This window comes from Bombus huntii, chromosome 9 (assembly GCF_024542735.1).
Source record: "Bombus huntii isolate Logan2020A chromosome 9, iyBomHunt1.1, whole genome shotgun sequence".
Lineage (NCBI taxonomy): Eukaryota > Metazoa > Arthropoda > Insecta > Hymenoptera > Apidae > Bombus > Bombus huntii.
In genome coordinates, this window is record NC_066246.1 from 15,181,616 (window position 1) to 15,205,603 (window position 23,988).

Sequence of the window (23,988 nt, forward strand, 5' to 3'; positions counted from 1 at the left end):
TCTTTTTCTCTTTCTTCCCCTATCTTTCCCTATATCCTCGTTCCCCTTTACTCTCGAAATGTTCTTGCTCGTTTCTTCATCGGCTCGTCTCTTATAGAGTTCTGGCTCTCTCCATCGCTCGTGAAACGTTGCTCCTCGTGGCAAAAGGGACTCTGCACTCGTTCCTTCACCTCGCTCTCCGGCAGCGTACGTTTTTTTCCAACTCGTTTCTCAGGTATTCCGCCGCTCTTAACGGTCGAGCGAGAGAAGAGCGGAGAGCGAGAGGAGAGTGGACGAGTTGGAGAGACGACGTTTCGCGCGTCTCTCCTTCACCTCCTCCTATTAATTTTCCACAATTCGTTTTGTTCGTAAGGCCATTCGTGAGAAACATTATCGTTACCCTTCTGCTTGCTAATTCGCCATATTCTTTGAGGCTTGAGCGGTTGTCGCGAGCCGTGACATTCTCGTTTCATAGCCTTCACAATCGCTGCGTGTACGCGTCGCTTCGGGACAGTATTTCAGTCAACGATATCGAACCTAGTAATTAGTAAAACGACGAACAAAAATCTAGGTACCTATCAGTGGAAAGATTACAGTTGCTTCGTAACGTTAATTCCAATCGTATCGTATCCGTTCCACCAACTATTGACCGAAACGAGTATTCGTGAATCAGGTAGGCATGTCTTCTTACGCTCGATACATGCGAAGAAACGTTCGCTTGGCTAGTTGCTCCGATACTGTATGCCTCGTTTATAAGCCGTTGCGAAGTCTCCAACGTTGTAGCAGCCGATCTCCCAATCGGTACCGCGGCCATAAATCTGGCGAAGGTGCGCGCCGGTTTAGCCGTGAATTAATCGACGATGAGTTACACACGGATTAACCGTGTTTGCGCTGCTCGGTCGTACCAATGACACACACCGATGCTGAATTCATTTAATTTTATTCAATATCGAGTCGCGATCGAATGTTTATAGACTTTCCATATTTTCGTATTTCACATTATTTCGCGGTTTGCGGTACACTTTAGTTGGATATAAAGTATTACGTTCAACGTATTGCAGGAATTAAAGAAATAACAGGTTACGATGTTTCATCTAGCCGTAAAGGATTGTACCTATAATTAGCGAATTTTCTTTGTTGTGTCCACGGTTAATCGTTATTTCTACTTATTTTCCATTTTCATTGGTGCAAATTCACGTTAACCAACATTCTCAAATGTTCATATCCTGCTTGGTCGACGAATACCCAATTCTACGTATCATTGCTATCTGCGGATCTTCTTGCGATTCTTTTGCCAGTTATTGGTCATTTCCTTCCCAAACTTCGAATCGCGTTACGACTCTGTACTATCCTCTAACGAAACAGACGATGCGCATACACGTTCGATAAAAACAGGCAGAAAACGAGCATGGAATTCAGAGAAATGCGAGATAATCCGTGTCCCGCGAGATTTATACCGCGATATCGCGAATTTATTACGCTTGTCATCGATTATGCACACTCGCGTGTAAAATGGTAAACGTTGGAACCGGGTCAGTCTTCGATATATGCTATCGACTACGAATGAAAAGAACGGAATGAGAAGGAGAGAAAAAAGAAATGCAATCGTTTCAAAGCTTGCTCGCGAGAAAACGAGGCGATGCAAAAGGGGGACATCCGGATGCGATGCTCGAAAACGTACGTAGAGGAGGCCCTCGTATTCGATTGTAAATTGTTCATAAATTAAACAATCCCGTTTCGCAACGGTACAAACGCTGCAGTTAATCAAATGTAGCGTAATTTTAAAAAACGACTTATACCGTTGAGGTGGTATGGTGATAGGTGCGTAAGGAACTACTCTTGGTGTTTTTAACGAACAATAGTTTATTTAGAATTAATCAACAATCAGAGTTAACAATTAACAATTAACAATTACACTTAACAGACAACTGGTAACAACTAACAAATAACGATAGACACCGAGAGATCATTCGACGCGTTGCTATGCAAATAGTACCGAGGAGTTACACATTTAATGGCGTAAGACAGACTACCTGCCCTTTTGTTTCGGATCGCGCAGATTCTTCCCTTCGTAGCCCATCGATATCCCCCACTAGCGTGCATTCATTAGATGTGCCGCCAGTGCTGGCACGTGTATGCTCTTCCGAGAATTCGGCGGAAAGAGTGTGAAGATATCGATGGTACATTGGGCACGTCGGTGTTGCGCTTTGGCGGCGTCGCGCTTTGCATCCGGAGCCGTTGAAAAGTTCCGTGGCCCGTGCTGCCACACCGTCTTGGTAGGAAAATGTTGTCGCTGTTGTGCATATAAAAATAAATTAGCTTACTACTTTGTTTTATGTCTGTTCGTCTTCATGGAAAGAAATTGGTGTTGTTCGAAAAAGCGAACTGATACTCCATTAAAATTCCATTTAAATAATTCTAGAATGGCGAAGAAGGTTGGTATATTTCTTCATGCTTTGAGAATAGGTTGGAGACACCAGTATAATGAGAAAGAATTTCAAATATACAGGGTGGTTGGTAAGTGGTGGTACGAGCGAAAAGGGGGTGATTCTAGGCGAAAAAAGAAGTCGAAAATATAGAATAACAATTTTTCGTTCGAGGCTTTGTTTTCGAGAAAATCGACTTTGAATTTTCGATCGGTACGCGTCCACTTTGTCGCGTCTCGTTATAACGGATCTCACTGTAGATCGTTGTCTCGATGGAAAAATGAAAAAAAATTTAAAAAAGAAATTTCTATTCTATATATTCGACTGTATAGTCACGTTTACATCTTTTTTAAATTCATGTAACACAATCGACAAAAAACAGACTTTGTCTGCTAATTATAATAAAATTATTTCTAATATTTAATATAAAAATACTCGTCTACATTGACTTCTATGCTTAGAACAGAATTTAGTGTTTTCTAAACTCAAAATATCATTTGTATAAAATAACTTTATTGTAATCTGTGAAATATGAGCCACTCGAAGCTATGACCTGTGCTTTTCTTAGTACGAACAAAACTCGGCTTTACTTTCGCATCAACAATATTTCGTTCGGGATATCGATACTTCAAAACACAGAAATGTCCATCGACGCGAGAAGCGAAACGAAGACGATAAACGAGGCATACTATCCCCAATGTGTGTTGTCGAACGAAATTGAATTCTGTTTGGTTTTGGAACCATAGGTGTCGCGTTGAGACCAGGGAAACAGGATCGAGAAGGTGTGACGTGTAGAACGTGAGGGCAGGTGTTCGTCGCACGTACGACTGTCCCGTAATAAGATTCTGTGGGTGTGCCAAGCGAAAGCTGCGGCTGTTCCATGAAAAATGGATGCGTCTTTGACTTTTTCTTTATCAAACTGTAGTTAAGAGCGTGAACCAAATAACTGGAGAATCAGGAAGAAAACAAACCGCGAATATTGGAAAAGTATTTAGGTTGTTATTTCTACCGATGAAACGAGAACTAGAATGAAGGTTAACTGGTGCTTAACATCCTCCACGTTTCTTCGTTCGGACAGCATTCCTTTCGAGTGTCCCTCTTAAAAGAACGTATATCTCTGAATCACTGGATATACATACGTATAGATTTCTCATACAAATTTCTATCTAACATTGTAATTTACAATCGGTTAATATATATTTTTTTTTATAAAACATTAAATATATCGCTAAATGTAGCCAATTTTTCCTACCGACAATGACTGTCATATTTTGTTACTCGTACACCTACGGAATAACGAAAGAAAACAGTAGAACCAAAGTGAAATTTAATGTGGTCGGCTTTATGGCTTGTTATTCGAGATTGCATAATACGGCGTCGTAATGAAGTACTGCTTATAGTTAAACGATCGCGAGCGTAACTTCATTCATAAATGTGGGCGGGTGAGGAGGGGGAAATGTTGGAGAGGGGAGGACGTTTGTTACAGCGCGAAACGACGAATCGTATTTCATGTACGACTATTGTATCGAGCGTTGCCTCTCCCGAGTTCTCCTCGACTTTTTCACCCGTTCGCCAGCCACGACGGGGACCGTTATATAAATCTATGACGTCCGCGCTAACAGTTGTCGAACGCTTGTAAATTAGACGAACCGTGATTTCCTAAACGTTAATTACTTTTTTTCCTTTCCCCACCTCTCTTTCTCTATCTGTTTATTTTGCCTGTTCGTTTCACATCGTTGCACGATAATTCTTCGGCGAGTATTATCCCGCGAGGACATTAAATCGCAAATATCGCAGCAAAACGCATTCATTGGAAAAGTGACCGGTCGCCGCGTCGACTGGAAGATGAAGTTTTGCTATTACACCAATCGGTGCGTCATAAATCGGGCGCGCGCGCGCACATCTCGTGATTCACGATTATAGATGTATCGTAAATCATCGGAGTGCAGGCCGGAATTTTCAAATTACCGTACAATTCGTGTATAATTTTACGGCGTGTGTTGCCACCATATTTTATCGGTAACGGTAATTTCTCATTACCAGCTGAATTTTTCTTCCCCTCCTTTTTATCTTTTATTTCCTGTCTTCTCTCGATATCTCACTTCATTTACGTATTGCAAGAAAGCGTGTTTAATACAGGCTGGTTGGTAACTGGCGGTACAAGCGGAAAGGGGGTGATTCTACGTGAAAAAAGAAGCTGAAAATATAGAATACAAATTTTTCGTTCGAGGCTTTGTTTTCGAGAAAATCGACTTTGAATTTTCGCTCGGTACACGTGAACTTCACGTCTCGTTATAACGGATCTCACTGTAGATCGTTGTCTCGATGGAATAATATAGAATAGAAAATATAAAATAAAAAATTTTTTTTTTAATTTCTCCATCGAGACAACGATCTACAGTGAGATCCGTTATAACGAGACGCGATAAAGTGGACGCGTACCGAGCGAAAATTCAAAGTCGATTTTCTCGAAAACAAAGCCTCGAACGAAAAATTTTTATTCTATATTTTCGACTTCTTTTTTCGCCTAGAATCATCCCCTTTCCGCTTGTACCACCAGTTACCAACCACCCTGTACATTACACATGTATTGATAGTATATTGACAGGCAACGTTGACGCTGTTTGCCAGCCACAATGTGAAACGTGAAAGACAAATGTGTATCGTTGTTTTTGTTACGAGCCCTACAACTGTATGACGCATTCAAAAGTCTCATTGACCATTAATTGAAGAAGAGACAGAAACATGATGTTGTTACAAACACTGTTCCTTAGAATTCACAATTATTTGCGTCATCTGGACTTACGGAGATAAATCATGTTGTTTTTGAATATGTTAATCGTGTACTTACGTAATGAAATGAAGAAATTAATAAGAGGTGTTGATCAGTTAACATTGATATGAAAAGTAGAACGTAATAGAAGAAAAAATAAGAAGAAAGAGGAGAAGGAAGAACGTATCCAATACGAACGACCGATCTTTGATAGTATTTCATCGAGACAAAGAATCTGAAATATCCAATACACGTTTCACGGCAAAAAATTGTCGCACGAACGAATCGAGAACGTCGGAATAAGAGTTTCTTTGAATTTATTGGCTGGCAGGTGATTGGCCGCTCCCAAAGGTAGACTTTCTTTCCCTCTTTTATTTTTTCACATTCACGTCCCTACGAAATTTGATTCTCGAGATATCTGCTCGCCAGCATTAAACGAAAAACTCTGCTCGATGACGTTACGTCGCGTGCTAGCCAGTCGCCTGTGTGCTACACGATCCCGCAAGCTGTAAATCAGCGGAACAATGAACTCGGCGTAGTAAACGTCCACCTCGATATAATTTATTTTCGAACGAAAGCGATAATTAGTCCCGACAGTGGAACTTTCTCGGCGGAACTGTATCGTTCGTGATTTTTGCAACAAGATCGACTGACAAGGATCGCCCGTGTCTTGCCGCATCCATACATCATGGCCGCGCTACACGGAGGGAACAATAATTTGTAAAAAGACGTATACATCATCCCTCATCGGTGCGTTCCGATAGATGGCATTGATATCAAAGAAAACGAATGCCAAGATATCGGCGCGAATAACTTTGTGATCGTCCAGAATCACGAATTAATTAATGAATTACAGAAATTATTCGGTGCTTGTGTCAGTAAAAATCTATATCTACTTTGTAATCATTCATTGATTGTAAAATTGTTAATATATTGCGATGATTAATGTACATATTTAATACGATATTTCATTAATGGTTTGTGTTATCATGTTTTTGGAGGGCAAGGAAATTCGCTACCAGTCGAACGAACGTTTCATCATTCTATTCATGCCATTTTCAGGTTTCGTTGTAATCAATCGTTCAATGTAGCAAAGTTAGTCGTCATTTTATAACAGTCTGCATGATATAACTGTGCTTAAAAGATAAAAATCTCTAAATATTTCAAAAATATCTCGTATATTTTTACTCGTCATTTAAATGTTGAAAAGCGAACAAATTTTAGGACGTTTTAACTAAAAGAGACAGGATAGACGATCTACTTGCTGTTCAATGTATTAAACATAACACCTTGCCTACAAAATTACAAAAAACACAAGAATACGAATGCTTATACGTCCTCCTTATTGTGTATCGTTGGAGGAATACGTGTGGCAGTGCAATGGCATGCAAGAAGTAGCCGAAGCAAATTACTGAAAATGAGAGTTGAATCGATAAACAGCACTAAAACGATCGTACCATACCAATATCGCAAGAAATAAAAGTCGGACTGTGGTTAAACCATGGATTAAAAAGGAGGGAAAAAATGTCGAGCTTCTAATTATCGACCAAATTTGTCGCTGCGAAGAGACGATTCTTCGTGGACCACCCTGTTTCGAATTCCACGACTCGTTCTCCCCACCACTGCGGCTGCGGACCAGCGATAGAGGAACACTTATCGCGTTCGTGCCGGTATGACCTAAGTTAGGTATGTACGGCCGTCGAGCTCGCCAGAGAATACAGAGAACATCTCTGCTTCTCTTCGTTTTCTTTTCTCCTTGTTTCTCTCCCTTCCCCTTCTTCGGTATTCTCTTTCTCGTTGGTTCTTCGTCCTTTTCTCTCTACGTCGCTCGTATGTTTACTCGTCGTTACCATCGTCGTCGCCGCCGCTTCTGTTTCTGCAGTGGGCTCTTTATACTCGACCACACGCGTACACACGTATATGACGCACACGCGTTCGACGAATATACGCCTCGGTCGTATTTGGATCGCTATATGCGCCACGACGCGCGACGCATCGCCGGCACACGCGTGTACGTAAATGCGTGGCGAGTAGCCGCTCAACGGCAGAGAGAAGATAAGCGTGCAGGAAAGTGCGTTTAGCGCAAGCACGCGCGTGTTTCGGCCACGCACGCGCTCTACCCCTGTTTGCGTTTCGCGCTCGTGTACACATACCCAACGAGGGTAATTAGCAACCGAGTGGCGCGATTTTTGAACGCAAGACGGATGAAGAGTTATTGGTTTTATTTTGGTTGAGTGTTGGTCGAGGTAAACATGAATCGTGAAGTGGTCGGTGTGGTTAGTTTTTTCGATTATGTATTTTGGATCGGTAAATAATTACGTATGGCTGACCATGTGCTTGAATTTAAAACTTGCAATTTGATCTTGTACTTGAGCTTGAATTCGAACCTGAATTTGAACTTGAATTTCAATTTGAATTCAAAATGTAATCATACTACAACGATATATGAATTAATGTTAAAAATCAAGGCTATTCTTTTAACTGAAACATTAGAACGCGCTTTTTTGATTTTTTGAGTAGGAAAGTTACAATAAACAAAAAATAGGTTTGAACGATCAATTCATTTTCGATCAAATTACGTTGAATAAAAAGCTAGCAAGTAGTAGGTGCTGCCCGTGAATACCATCGATTTAACTGAATATTTTAGTTGGCGCTTTTTTACTCCGTACAAAATAAAAAGCAATAAAAAGAAAGTAGCGTCACAATACAGGTTTTATGTGACAAATTAAAAAGCACGCGTTAAATAAACGCGCGTTTGAAAGGATGCAAGGCACATATAATTCGCATGCGTTCGTGTCGGAACCACAGACACGTGACACTCACATGTCTATTGGGAGATCGTATCGTCTGACTTTATATTATATGTTCCTCCTACCTAGAAAGTCATTTCTCATCGCGAGCTTTGGTACACGTATCTGCATACATACGTGTGAATTCATGTATGTGTGTATGTATATGCACACAATTGGTTTGCGTTACCGACGTGCTGTTGGATCAAGCAATACGACGAATTGTCAGTGATTTCGAGGAAAGACAGAGAGAGAAAGAGGAAAATGTGAGCATCACGTGTGTCGGCATTCAACTTGTTTGAACCTAGGAAACGGTCGTCAATTAAAACTAAAGCATTTCCTCTCATACAAAGAGGAAGCGCAGTAGTCATCACGATCGTTGTTTTATGAATACATCATTATCGATTATATTATCATTTTCCTTTCCACTATCCACGGCTTGTAGTTATCAAATTAGGACGAAAGAAGGAAATTTCATTTTTCTAATTGTCATACGATATATTCATTTATATTATACACATATTACGTTCAATTGGACTATCCTGTATATGTAGCAATTATTTCATTCATTTCACTTGTTACAATAATATATCGAAGAACATGACTATATTCTACTTGAATGTCATTGAAAATGTCTCGAGCTTGATCAAGTCACCTGTATGTATATTCATCTTTGGCTACTGTATTACTCGATTGGAGGATACAAATCCAAAATATTCATTGAGATAATGACCACATAAAATACATACATGGTATACATGGAGTATGGTGTCAACCGCTTCCCATACTTTATCGAGTCAGACTCGCGATGAAGATTTTGGCCCAAACATAAATATCGCGAGTCTGACTCGCGACCAGATACTTGGACCAAACGTAAACATAACAAGCCGAGCTCGCGGACAGTTTTTTTGCCCGTTACGATCGTGACTGAATGTTAGTTGACGTTTACGAGCATCAGTCTGGTCTGTTTAGTGCGCGTCGATGTCTACCGATTGGGCCCGAGTTTCGTCGAACTAAATGGCACGGGGAGGGGTTAAAGGCAAAGAGGAAGAACGCAAATTCTCAAGATATGTATGAATAATAGCTGTTTTGTAGGTTGTGCACATTAGTAGTTTGATCATATGAAATGGCGTTCATGACATTCAAATAGTTTTATAAAGCAAATACTGAAATTGTTTATCGCAGGAATCGTTCAAAACAGAAAAGAGACTCGCTATATAGATAATCTTTCGAAAACGAAGCAATCGTGAGACGTGTCTCTCAAGGGAGAGGTAACACGATGGAAGGATGATCAACCTTGCGCAAGGTGATCGATCGCGATATTCGATCTACGAGAATGGCGTAGGTGTGTATATAGTAGGGTGTCGATGGGAATTTGCGAATTTTCTTTTGCTAGCTTTTTTGCGGTTCGATTCGATCTCTGTTGCTCGCCACTTTATACGGTGGCTCACGAAAATATTTGAATGCTTATAGACATTTTTGATCAATGTACATATTATGTGTGCTACATAAAACATTTTGAAATTTCAGTCAATTAGTTATATTAGTAGCCACGATATTTAAAAAGACCATCCGCAACACTAATTATATTTTTAATATCAACGTTCTCGTTGTATTCTAATTTTTTACCAAGTGAATGTTTGCGATAGATGTTTTGTACTTTCTATGTACATTTTCCGATTGGTTTCAAATTTTACCAACGTAGCGATAATACTCGTATCCCACTTAATCAAATTTCAAAAGTTTAACACGCATAACATGTTCATAAAACTTCTCTGTGGTTATAAATGTAGGTATGTATATTTCTTTTTCTCAACTAGTTTCGCACACATTGGCCGATTTCGCTAAACATTTCCTCTCCCTTCTCCTCTTTAATCATCTCTCGACCAAACATCATTAATTCTGCACGGCTAGTGTTGCGCGTTAACGTTAGATTTATTCGCATTCCGCTCGAACTTCGATTCGACTAATCCAGGCAAATTGCTATAATCAATCAGATGAGTTCGCTTTTGATTTCCCGGTGCTCGTACAGCGTTAAACGTGCAAAGGCAGAATATTCTAGTTTAACAAAAAAAGATAAAAAGAGAGGAAAGTAGGAAAAAAAAGAGACATCTTTTACGCGTTTCACGCGATTGACTCTAACGCCAAAGCTCCCCGCGTTGCATAACAATAACAGCGACCAATTTTATGGTACAGATTTTTTTTCAACCATCCGTTACATAACAGTGACACGTGATGTAAAGTGCTGTTACAGGAGAAGCATTTAAATCGTGATGTATCGCGTTGCCGAGAAAGCATCGATATCACGGCACGCAATACAAACACAGAAAAGAAACTTATCGGTACGTGAAGTTGGCGTGTACCGTAATACACACAACTCCCCTACCTTTTCAAGTTCAAATTCAAATTTATGTGAAGTACGCAGCACACTGTAACCGAGATCGTCAAAATTTGTCGCTAATCACGATAAAGAAATGTCGCATGCCGAGATAAAGAGACTGAAAAACATATGGCTACGTTAGAATTTGAAATCTTGGTTACAGATGTTAATATAATAGAACTCCACTTATTGGAACGAAATCTTCGTTAATGTTCGATCGACTGAACTTGTGCTGGTTGAATTTATTTATCTGAATGCAAGTTGCTATTATGCGAACGAAAAATAATAGACGGCGAGAAAAATTGGTGAGCTCCTCCTATTCTATGAACTTCGATTACATATATCGATTGTTCGTCCCTAGACAACTTCAGATAAATACAGTTCCACTGTAGAGACCCGGTAATACTTCGTGTGCATAGTTATACGTATGCGTATTAACGTAAAGGTTTGTTTGCATTGAATTTTTGTCAATTCGTTGAAGTAATAATGCGTTTCTCTCTTATTGTTTTTTATTCTGTAGAATCTTAAAATAGAATGTATTGGATCGCCATTAGGTGACAAATCCGCAACCACTTAGTTGGCAACCAAATAGTAGAGGTTAGGTACTGTTCTAGGTTAGCTTACGATTGTAAAACATCGGTCAATGTTTATGTTATAAGCTTGCTATGTCGTACTGTACCAGCGCGATTTTTTGATTTCATACTCATTTACATTTGAGGTTAATGGTACATATATAACGTACAATAGGGATTTGAACACCAGACAGTAAGATATAATATGAATGTAACTGCGCGTTCGATCGAGTGTAGCTACATACATTTAACAAGCACTGAATAATTGTTATCTACAACAGAACTGTTCCGATAACTGAATGGTTTCGATAATAGGTTCACTAGCTGTCCCTTCCACCTGTTCTTATTAATATCGATAATAGGAGTTGACGCTGAGAAAATTGAAATCGAGCACGTCTGTGTGTCCTGTCTGAATTGACTCAACTCGTATGCAATTCATTTCAAATACAAACAAATAATAGTTTTGTTACCAATTTGTATATTTGAAACTCTACGCCAACTTGTTCCTATGTGATAAAACTTCATTTATCTGAATCCATCGGTGATAAACTTTGGATAATAATAGAAGTTTGATAATTATCCCTGTTATCTATGATTTTTCACTCGTATAGTAAGATTTCGCATTCAAATAAGAACATTCAATCAATAAGAATTTATTTATTAATTGGGTATTAAATTATTGATATGTGCATACCAACGTGTCGTCCGTGCAAACAAATTAAGAATGAAATTCCACAGGTTCAAAATTTATCCGACTCTCCGTAACCCTACCGTTTTGGCTGCGGGTTAATCCGAGCATCGAAGGTTAATTATACCGCCGCTAGGAGGAAAATATTTCATCGTCTGGGTGGAATCCTTGGTGAATAGACCCACCTACTCGGATCCTTCGGCACGACGACGAGAGACCGTTGCTTTGAGGCCCCGGTTCGCCGAAGGGCAACGTGATTCATGATCGCCGACGATGATTCACAGCTCCGCCGTGACGTTTCCTCGTTCGACGCGCAGAAGCGTACTGGCTCGTGGGAGAAAATGTCGTTTGCGCCTCCTTTTCCTTCCTGTGCGTTCTCGTTCACCGTCGTTGTATACCAACGGTGTTTCACCTCGATCGAAGATTATTCCTCAACGGCTTTGATCGCTGTTCTTAGCTAATCTCCGTGATTGATGTTTCGAGAGAAAGAGATATCACATCCTTTCTGCAAGAGTGATATACAACTGGGAAAAATGTAATGTGTTTTTCTGCGTGCAAATACTTTAGAGTTGCAGACCGTAAAGTGAGGATAATAAAACCTACGCTTTATATTATTTTATGAAATTTATTAATTCTGCCATGTTTATTGGTTCATTTTTTTATTCCTCTTATGGAACTGTTATGCAATTATGTATTTTGCAATGGTTAAAAATCTTGTTTAATTTGTAGAAAAATTTCTCATTGCAATTCTATGCTAAACTTGAAGAGTTCATAGCAAGGAGAAGGTAGTGCTATATTTAAATCGTGGGTATTTATTGGAAAGAAAGCTGTAGGTTTCATATTGAAAAGTACAGAAGCTTATTACTATTAATTGAAATTAATTGAAAAAGTGATTTGCTTGTATTTATTCAGTGTTATTTTCAACTGAAAGATATCGTCTATTGTAAATTCGTCACATTTTAAGAGCAGCTTTGAACTTATCTATTTGTTCTCGCTAATATGTTTTTAATTAATCACGTTTGTAAAGCGAGTATCCAGCCTTCACTTCATACGACTATACCTCTACCTTCCATCAACCTCTTAAAGATTGTGTTGCAGTTGTGTTACGGCACTCGATATATGGATATGTGAGAGGACGTAACCGGCGCGGCGTGTTTAAAGCATCGCGTGAAAGTATTCCAACCTCCTTTCTCCTCTTAAAGCTGTCCGTAATTCGCCGTAAAGATCGCTCGTCTTTCGCATACACAAAGGTGTTTTTTGTCCGAAAACACGGAGGTGTCGAACAAGACTTCCCCTGTCGTATAATGGCCGCGGCGTATTCCAAGGAACTTCCTGCCACGGTTATCGTTTCGATCTTCCACGAGTCGCGTGATCGTATTCACGGGCTTGTATCTCGAGCAAGTTGGCGTGCCTTTGCGCTAACGCGTAATTTACTTCCTTCATAGAGGCAAGTTTCGCGGTAAAGCGCGAAAATTTGCCGGCCCTTCGGTCTCCGCATTGTTTTCTTGCATTCCTCGTTGCTCTTGTGTGAGCGTGGTTCTCAGCTCGTAAATCAAATCGACGGAAAGTCGAGTCATTAATTACGACCGATAATCATTGATGGCTAAGTACGAGATAGGGCAATACGTATATCTGGAAGTAACTAGGAGTTCTTCTTGTTGGTGAAGTTCGATTGAAGCAATCGTTGCAACGATCTTGTGGTCCTTGTAATTATAAAACTAGGTAAAAGTTCTGAATTTTTATATACAGTTTTATATACAGCTCTTGTGACTGTATTATGTATGGTATACGATACTTTCGAAATCTTAACAAATTGCGTACGACGCTCCCTGGGCCCGCACATTTTTGATCGACAAAGATCTACCGATATACTGGATATACTGACTGATTGTTTTTACGTGCTTGGAATGTCAACATTCAGTTATTTTGCTAATCATTTGTCACAAGAATGCGCAAGGCTTCATTACCCTGATAACATAACAAAAACATTTGTCTCCGGTTGCCGAAGTCAACGGTTCAATCGAAAAAAACATGAAAACGAGATATCTCGTCACTCGGCCAGAACGTTCGGCTTGCTAAAAACGAGATATCTCGTGACCCGTACGTAATGTGTTAACGTTTCAGTAGCACTGTTATGAAACTCGACTATTATGTTTATATTGGTAAACGAAAACAAAAAGACACATTTACAAGGACACAGAAATGACAAAAAACCGCTAAAGCGTGCAGTTGATCAATTTGGTGTTCGAAAGACATATATATATATATGTTATTGAGATATGTGTAATTTGAGATATGTGCTACACCAGATTAGCTGCGTAGTAGTGACACACATATATGAGTACGAGCGTGTGAGAGTACGCGCGTGCACAGCGTCTCGTAAAACAGAAGAATGCAACTGTTCCGTTGGTAGTGTGGTAAAGAAGATGGTGAGACGAAGAGAATGCTGAGACTCGTGCAAATGTATATCGACGAAGATCTTGCAAATCACATATTAAATAAATCTGAAACTATTTTGATATCAATTCTAAGTGTAATCCAAGTGTTGTTATACATTTATTTCGGCGATTAAGATTCACAATTGCCAACAGATATAAATTTTTATGACATATAAAAGTATAAAACATTATTAATATAAAATTGGAAATATTATATTAATAATATAAATATTTATATCAATAAATATTAGGTTGTCTGAAAAACGTCTTTCTTTTACAGACACGTCTTTTACAACGACGCATCTTGAACAACATGAAACCTAATCCGTCGAACGTTGTGATCTTTATTTTGAGTGCTGAGACGCGTGCTAATGTGTATCGACGAATATTTTGTAAATCATATATTAATTTATTTCGGCGATTAAGATCCACAATTCTATATATGGTCCGTTCGAGTTTGTTAGGCAATGTTAGGAACATCATCGATGCCTAATGGCGACAAGTGAAAGCAGCGTTTGAAAATATAATGATCGTTAAGTAAGTCTTCTCGGTTCGCTCTAACGATCGGTTTTCCACTCGTCGTTTCTTCAACGTTCACGTTTGCAAATCTTGGCGCGTTTCTTGAATGATTCGCTGCAATTTCACGATCCGTTCTTTTTCCGCAGATATCTATAATTTTACAGAGGAATCACAAATAACCACGATACCTCGCGATTCCTCGACGATTCTTTACGTTATAGGAATTCTGGGCTAACGTCCAACCGACAATAACGACATAAACGCGGAGACCGAAATAGCGTTAGGCAAGCTAGAAAAGCAAACGACATGTAGAAATACAAGAGCGGAGTGAGGCCTGTAATCATTCTGTTTATCGCTCGTGCATATTGAAAGAAAATTAACGACAGACGATAAAACGGATTTTATTTGTTTGATGTTTACCGTGTAATTGTCTTAAGTATTTGAACATGGTAGAAAAAGAATTTAATAATTGAGTGATCAGGGGAAAAACAAAAATACGTTTCTATTGATTTTCCGATTTTAATGTCATTTTATGATCAAACAGAGGATTTTAATATAACATAATTGAAAAGAATAGATAGGTCCTGAGGTGTACAATATTCTTGAAGATAGCTGATAAATTGAATTGTGGAATACTGTTTCGTGGAAGACAAACATTTTGATGCTAAAATTTAATAATTAATGTTTGTATTATGGTTAAATTAAAACTGTCGAAGAAACAGCATTTATTGCACCAATAATGTCATAACGGGGATGGAAAATACAAGTTTAGCCTGAAAACCAAATACAAAAATAATTTTGGTAATATGAAATAAATTGACAACATGGCAAATCTTAAAACTGCTTTCCTGTAAAAAGAAGAAATGTGACTTTTGGTGTTTTTCCTCTATAGTTGCCAATTTTTTCGCTACTCCATTGTCTAGTCTAGTCCGACGTGTCACACGCTTCCGTTTAATTTCCCCGCGATCGTATTCAGCGCGAATCTCCGTGTTCAAATAGAGGACTAACGATGCTCGACGATAGTGTATGACTTTAATATGTCGCGGAAGTGCGACAAAGCGGCCAGTAGGGGCGCTGGTTCGCGTACAAATTGAAAACGCGAGGTATTAAGAGACGGACATTTTAATATGAATAGCCCGGCGCCCGCGTAATCGAAAAATTAATAACGCATCGCGAGTAGTCCTCCGCGGCGTACTTTATAGACGGGGGAGAAAAGAGACATCGTGTAAACGTAACATACGGGAAAACACACGATTCCCGTCTCTGTCCACGGTACGCTGTGTAATTTAATCAGCTGCACGTCTAATTTGGGAATTAATAATAGCCCGTTACTAATATTTGAACTATAGCGGAGCGTGGACACAATGCGTATCGTATACACTTCGCGGTCGCGGCCCACCTCCAAACAAAGGTTAATGGCGACTTCATACAAAGTCCAACGATATGGCGTCGTCGCGATGCGAAAGCACGCGGTAATGAAATTACAGTAAATAACACACAGAGAGCAGTAGAGTAAAAAAGGGAGGGAGACATAGACGTATACAGTAAAGAAAGAGATGTAGCAAGAAACAGTACGAAGAGAAAGGAGAAAAGCACGCGGCCAATGCGCGCATGGGCCCGGTAATTTCGCTGGAAACTGGCGAGAGTCCCTGGCCGAGTATCGTTCGGAAGCCATTTTCGCGTTGCTTCGTTTCGTCGTCTCTTTGGCATCGCCTTTTGGTCCGCGTTCCCTGCTCCTCCTCTCGCTCCCAGCGATCCTGCTGCCTCTCCTTACCCGCGCAAAGCCCCGACCTTTTTCCATCTTTCTCTCTCCTGGCTGTGAACGCGAGCCGAACTGCAGGTGTCTGTGCTGTGCGGACTTCTCTCGTTCCGTCTTCCTCGTTCTTACCGCTACGCCTGATTCTCGTCCTCCCTTTCGCGTTGTTTCCGAAGCGCGCGCGACCGAGCAAAAGGAGATAGAGAAAGAGGGTACCAGGCGGTAGTACACCGGAGCGAACGAGAAAGAGAAGATCGTGTCTACGGTTACGAGAAGAAAGGGTGAAAGGAGAAGGGAGAGGCGCTTCGGGCAAAAACGTAGCGCGGAGATGGTGTCGTTGCTCGTGGACCGTGGCCGAAGAACGCCGAGTCGACGACGAGTCGACTCAACCCTCCGCTCGTTCGTCGTTTTCTCTGTTTCGTCGAGCAAAATGGAACAGGCTGTGCAGAATCCGCCGAATGTTATTTCGCCTCGCGTTTCGCCACCTTACGACGACGAGGCAACGTATCGAAATACGAGAACTATAGGGAATTTCGGGCTTCACGGATGACGCTCTGCTATTCTAACTACTACGCTATAGCACTCTCGTTTAGACTCGATTCGTGTAACCGCGTAAATACTACGTAGAAAGCTGGAGAAACGTTTTCACGATTTCAGTTGGCGATTTTCTTCCGTTCTAACTTTCAACGTGGATCTTTTCTTCCAATCGCACCATCAATATCTTGAAAATCGACTAAAATTCACGCATCGAGTTTACGATGTCGGCAAACTATATTCATCGAGTTTATATCTACATGCATGCATCGTGTGAAATGATAGGATAGGCAGCTCTGTGACAATTTCAGAACTTGTAAGAACCACACTCTGTGAATAAGACACCGGAATCGTTGATACAGCTTTTCTCAATGATAGATTCACGAACAATGTCGAATTCCTTGAGATCGTGGCTAAAGAATGCAGGCTCGGCTCGTCGAGCGTCTCCTTCTCCTTCTCCTCCTTTCTTTCGTCAGCGTGTTATTGTCGACCATGGGGCTACCGACAACGAGCACACGTATGCCGAAAAACTTATTCAACCTCTTGTTCGTGGGCGTTTCCTTAAAGGAAACATTCCTTTGCGGGAATTATCTCCTATAAAATCGATTCTATATACAGTGGCTGGTGAAAATATTTAAACACTTGCGGAAACCTTTTACGAATATATCTTGTGTGATAATGCGAAATATTTTGGAATTTTATTAGCACTGCAATGATAAATGGCTATTATGATTATGTTGGTAACTTTTGGAACAAAGATAAAAATGTATATACAGCATCAATAATCCGTTACATTAATAAGCTGTAGAACCGTTTTTAATGTCGAGTATGTTCTTAAGGTGGCTATTTACGCTGTATATGTATTCATTTCCTTACTAAACATATTTTGTGATGACTATCTTGTAACTTGCATGTACATTTTCACATTTGTTTAGGCTTTATGAATATAATCATTAGACCGGGAATATTTATGCACGTGGAAATCTGCAATAATAAGAAATTTAAAATTTGCAAAGTGCTCTGAATGTATGTTATATGTAAAAATATGTAAGATAATCAGACTACAGTATTTGTTACATCTACCATCTAAAAATTTCTCTTTAGATTCAGTTTTTAAAATTCTATTTATAAAAATACAAATTTACATCGTACTGGCGTGTCATTATAGCGCTAATGAAATTTTTAATTATTTTATATTACACGATATATTTAAAATTCTCTTCTCATATGTTAAGTTAATCACTCGTTACACGTTACAAAGAAAGAGAAAGAGAAAGTGGAGTGTTCAAGTCAGGTATCGAAACGCAGTTATGATGATATATTTCAATACGTATTTCAATACGTCGTAGATGGTTTCCTGCGACTTTACAACCGGAAATGCTCAGGTAAACGCTCGTTGAACGGCGAATCGCTAAACGTCGACATTAAAATATAGAACAGGCGCAAAGGTCGGATGTAAGTATTTCAGTTCACGCTACAATTAGAACGCGTCTAAGTGTCTGGCAATTTTATACGTTCATCATACTTGTACAATAGCGATGGGATCAAGTACTACGTCGCAAGTAGGTTCGAACATCGCCCAACTAGCACTTTGACTGCCACGCCGAAATCACATGTTTCTCTCAGGACGCCACGCGAGTATTTTGATTATTCAAAGCATATAATGGCAAAATAATAATAAATTGATGATGTAAGACAACATTCTTCTCTAGTGGACCGGTTATCTTATTGGTGGTCTCGGGTGACCACCGTGGCGCCTTGGTAACAGTTGATAGCGACAGATTGTAACAAGGCTTCGTTTATTTCAACAAACCATTCGCATTCGGTATTTCGTCGTAAGCAAAACGTCCAGAATATATTGTCGAAACGTGTGGAAGATATTAGTAAACGGTATTTGCTCATTCTATATATAATAGTAAGATGAAGAGACAAGCGTGACATTTTTATGATTTCGACGAAACATTCGGCTGAAATGGTAGAGGTCTGCAAAAAGAATTATGTTTGTGATAAACCAATGGTAGTGGTAGATCACAACAGAGGAAAACGTGCTGTAGATTTATCAGATCGAACGATAGCATATTCTACACCACATAGAAGAACCCTCAAGTGGTATATAAAATTAGCTTTAGAGTTACTGTTAAATACATCAATTTCAAACGCGATGATACCCTATAAACAAGCAACGAAAACAAAAATCAAGGTATCAGCGTTTAGAATGGCACTCGCGATGCACCTTGCACAGTGCCATTCATCAAAGCCGTCAAATATACTTATTCGACAAAGATTGCGACACGAAATGCTGAAGAAAGAAGGACAAGCGTACCTGGCACGAAAATTTTGCAGAGAGTGCTATAAAAAAATGTTAAACAGTGAGGATCAAAAATTGCTAAGAATCGGACCAAAAAGGTGACCACCTATCGTTCAGATTGTACGGATGAGCCACATTTACGTTTAAAGTGTTTTAACACAGTGCGCCGTTAGATGCAAGATTTGTTCTCATTCTTTTTTTATTGATGTTCTAATAAAAATGTTTAATTGTTCAATGGGGCACTTTTTATTTCAAAGTATCTTCTATTTATCGGTTATAATCAAAATGCCCCAACTGTCAATTTTCATTCAATTTTTACGATTGTAAGAAGTTCAAAAGCTCCGGTCACCAATGGCCATCATGGTGTCACAGGAAAAACCGTGGCAGTCAATTCACATTGTACTCGTTCATTCAAAATGAAATTGCTTTTAAATTTTACCACTCTAATCGTAATAGCCATTTCTTATTACAATACCGACGATATTAGGTTGTCCGATAAGTTTCTTTCGTTTTATGAGGAAATAATAGACGCACAACGTCTTTCGTTTTATATTATTTTGTACGATCCATTTTGTTCTGTTTATCTCAGCACAGCGACATTTCACAGACTTGGTTTCACGTTTGTATGAAGTTGCACTGTTGCAAAGAACACGTTTGCAAGAGAAAGACACTTTTCGAACAACCTAATATTTTTAAAAATGTCACACAGATATATCCACAAAAATGTGTTACGATAAGATATTATACTCTCGTACTAGAAATACTTTCGTAAGTCAGTATATGTACCTCGAGTAAGAGCACGAAAGTTCAAAAACGATCGACAAGGTGATAATTACATTTTAATTAATAGCAGTATCGCTTCGAAATGATATTAGAGGTATGGAAAAGAAGATGTTAAAAAGAACGAGGAAGACGAAAATTGAATAGTTCAATTTTTACGATTGTAAGAAGCTCAAAAGCTCCGGTCACCAATGACCACCGTGGCGTCACAGGAGAAACCACGTGGCAGTGAAAGTGCTACATTCAGAAAAAAAGTATTACATACTACTTTGTACAGATAGAATAGAACACAGGTAGATTAGGTACCTCACCATTTTCTATAATCTATTTTCTGAACCAAAATTTATACAGATATCGCTTATCGTTTACGATTCTGTATAACTTCTGCGAAATCTGTAACAAGAATTCCATAAAATGGAATTTGCATAGACGTTCGTATTCTGGCTGCGAATGGTACTTGTTCGAATCCGATGAATCGAATCTTTGATATTAAATTTGACTCGGATTTGTTAGTATGCGTCTACATGTTGAACTCGATGGCATCGTCATCGCTCAACTTCCTTCCCCGCTATCTTTTCTTTTCCGCATTGAACTTGTTAATTCCTCAACAAAGAGATTCGTTGAATCCCGTAAGATGTTGTAAATGAAGTTGTTATCGGTCGATTCGAAGGACGATACGAAGAGAGAAGCATTTTCTCGGGGGATCCGTGGTTCACGGAATCGAAAAACGTATTAACATCGGCGTATCGTAATACGCTATTAATCACTCTTGGAGAAGAGTGGAAGCGGAACCGTGGCAGACGAGAGACACGATCCGTTAGCATGGTAACAGAGAGAGAAAGAGAGAGAGAGAGAGAGAGAGAAGCAGAGAGCAGACGCCGGGTAATTAGGCTGAGCCAAGGGAAAGAGATTGTGCAAATTATTAAGATATCGAGATAGTAATAGAGCGATATGTTTTATAATGGTCGCGTGGAGGACATGCGCGTTGTGAACGCAACGCAATTACTCGTCCCGCGGGGGACGTAATTCAATTCACGAAGGAAGCAGCGGGTTGTATTCACCGGGAGCTCACGTATATCCCCGGCTTCATTTCAATTTTCACTGATAGAAAACATTCCTCCTTCAATCTTTTGTATCTGGCGTAAGCGTAATTAAATACGCCGCACGCCGAACTGTAATTACGCAATTATCCTATCGTAGAATTAGCGAAATCATAGACCGTTTCGGAGCACTTAGCATCGTGGAAACGCGATACTGCCGTCCGTTTCAGATAAAACCGAAAAGTCAGCGGCGAGCGACGAAAATCAAACGATTTTCTCGTAAGCGAAGACCAGCGAAAAAGAACGCGACAAGTACACGTTTCTTACTGTGCTCTTTGTATTCGTGTCACTTTATGACGGACAGCGAATACTTTAACATAAAATAATAAAAAGTGGAATAAACCTGTTAGATTCAGAGATATACAGTGGCTACAAAAAGTATTTGTATCTCTATTTTCTAACGAGGCGGCTTTTTTCTCTCATTCTTTTTCTCTCTTGTTCTCATAGCGTCAAATTTGTGTAGTCGTATGGAAGTATATTACTGAATGACATAAAATTTAATATACATACCTGAACATCATTAACTACGATATAAATGCTGTAATAAATGCAGTGACGCACATACTTTTTATAGCAACCGTAATTGTTAATAATCGACGAATATGTATAGAAACCAAAGTACGTGTAATATTTTAATGTCTTTAATATTTTAGTGTCACGGCAGACAATATTTTCAAAGATAGTGCAAGAATATATATTTATCCTTTAAAACTAGATAACAGGAGATTTTTCGGTAACACGAGACAAATATAAAATGTTTTGAATTGTAAAGTTGCTTTTTAGTCAAACATAGAGAATGCGACTTATTATGTTCTTCGCCTATGATTTATGGCCTTCGAGTGGAATCGTTTTCGTAAACACGAATCGACGAAAAATCGGTGTTTCGTTTTTATATCTCGAGAAACATGACACGAGAGAATTCTATATAGAAAAATAACTCGTCTTGAGGCGATTACATCGACTTATCAGGAAGAATGAAAAGAAAAAAATAAAAAATAAATTGGAGAGAAAGACGATGGAAAAGAGACGAAGTGATTCTAGGAGAGAACGTCTCCGCTCGATAAAAGACACTCTGCGTCCTCGTTCATCCTCGCCTACCTCTCCGCTGAAATAAAGGAGAGAAGAAGAAGCAGAAGAAGAAGAAGAAGAAGAAGAAGAGACAAGGTTGGATAGACCCGTTTGAAATAGTTCCAGCCACGAGTTCATAAATAATGAGCCTGTCGATGATTTTCGTCTTGGCAAATACTTCGACCAGCTTATCAAAAATTTATTTTCCTAGCAGTCTCGAGTGTCCATTAGATTAATTTTAATATTCCAAAGATAGGTATCAATCGTGAACGGAGATAGATAAATAAGTAACGGCGGCTTACGAAAGTATAATATTTGAACGTGTACCATCACCGAAATCTTTTATGTATTTACTGCGTGTGTTATATTAAAGATTTTTAAATTTCATTAGCATCGTAATAAGACACCACTGTCGTGGCTATATTGGTGAAATTTGAAACGAATTTGAAAAATCTCGTAACGCTTGCTACAAATATATTTAATAAAAAATTAGTATACGACATAAACGCTAGAAATAAATAGAAGCTACCAAATAGTTAGGCCTATTAATGTAATGAATAATTTAATGATAAAATAAATTCTTCTGTGATTATAATAGGTCGTAATATTGTAATTTTATATATTGATTATAATAACGGGAAAATAGGTGGAAAATTGATCGATATAACAATGATAGTCAAGTGGCATTACGATAATGAAATTTCAAAGTGTGGAAATATAACACACGTAATATATTCGTGTTATATAAAATATTATAAATATATAAAGATAATAAATAAAAGATTGCTATAAAAGGTTTCTACAAACGTTCGAATATATTCATTAGCAACTGCAGAGCGCTATGTAACTCATGAGCAACCATATATTACCGATGCTTAAGTCGGCTGCTTATGATTCCTTTGCCGCATCTTTATGAAATTTTTAACATCATTACGATAACGGTGCACGGTGATTGATACGACAACCGTATTAATTAGAAGCGTTGCACTCGCACCTTTGCCATCGATTGGCAAAGGCGCGCTACCATACAGACCCGTGACTGGAAAATCTTGGAAAAGTTCAATTAATTCCCCCTCATTTTCTCCGTATACGATCGCGTTACGGTTTAATCGATGACTACAATAACGATCGCTTGTTATACATACACCGGGGCCTGTTCAATCAGTCTCGAAACAGATAGGATCGCGTTTGGTACGGGCAAACGTCGCACGGCATTATTTCCGATCTCGTTACTATATAAAACACATTGTATACGCGCAATTCTTTATATTAGGTGTATATGCTTTAATGTATGAATTCCAACCTTCTCACAAGTTCGCATTAATTGCCGCATCGATAGAAGGCGATAACCTAAATCGGGAGCTTCTAGAAATTCCCGCCTCTCTCTCTCTCTCTCTCTCTCTTAATAAGACCATCGAAGGCCACAGAGGCTTCAGAAATTGTCATTTGAAGAAACACCGGGTAGATTTGGAGAATCTTCATTCAAAGACATTGCGTTAGTGAATGACGCGAGAGCCTTCTGAAAAATCGATGCGATCGCCAGCCACGTAAAGCGCGTAAAATTTTGTCAAGGTGCACTCGCTGTACACGCGTTCGGTAGGCAAGGCCTACCGATAGTATCGATAATTGTATAACGAAGCGGCAATCGAGGCGGTATGAGAGGCAGACACAGCCACGATTCCAGAGAGAAAGAGACAGAGAGGGAAAGAGAGAGAGAGAGTGAGAGCAGAGAGAAGAGAAAACGTGGTCGGACGACGATGGACGGAGCAATATATAACGGGTGGCCGGATCGTAGCTCCTCGCGTTTGCCGTCTCTTATTCGCGGTGGGTCATTCGGTTATTTATGGCCTCGTAGTTGCCAGCAGCGCGGGGTTTGAA

At 39.4% G+C, this 23,988-nt stretch overlaps 2 protein-coding genes across 24 annotated transcripts in view; both read left to right on the top strand.

The window, feature by feature from the left end:
* LOC126869373 (bromodomain adjacent to zinc finger domain protein 2B-like) overlaps positions 1–23,988 on the top strand; it is a 229,673-nt gene that overhangs the window by 15,756 nt on the left and 189,929 nt on the right. The gene's annotated exons all lie outside the window — the stretch shown is intronic.
* LOC126869543 (uncharacterized) lies at positions 18,827–19,264 on the top strand. Its single transcript, XM_050626196.1, has one exon. It carries the CDS (start codon positions 18,827–18,829, stop codon positions 19,262–19,264), a length of 438 nt encoding a protein of 145 aa, XP_050482153.1.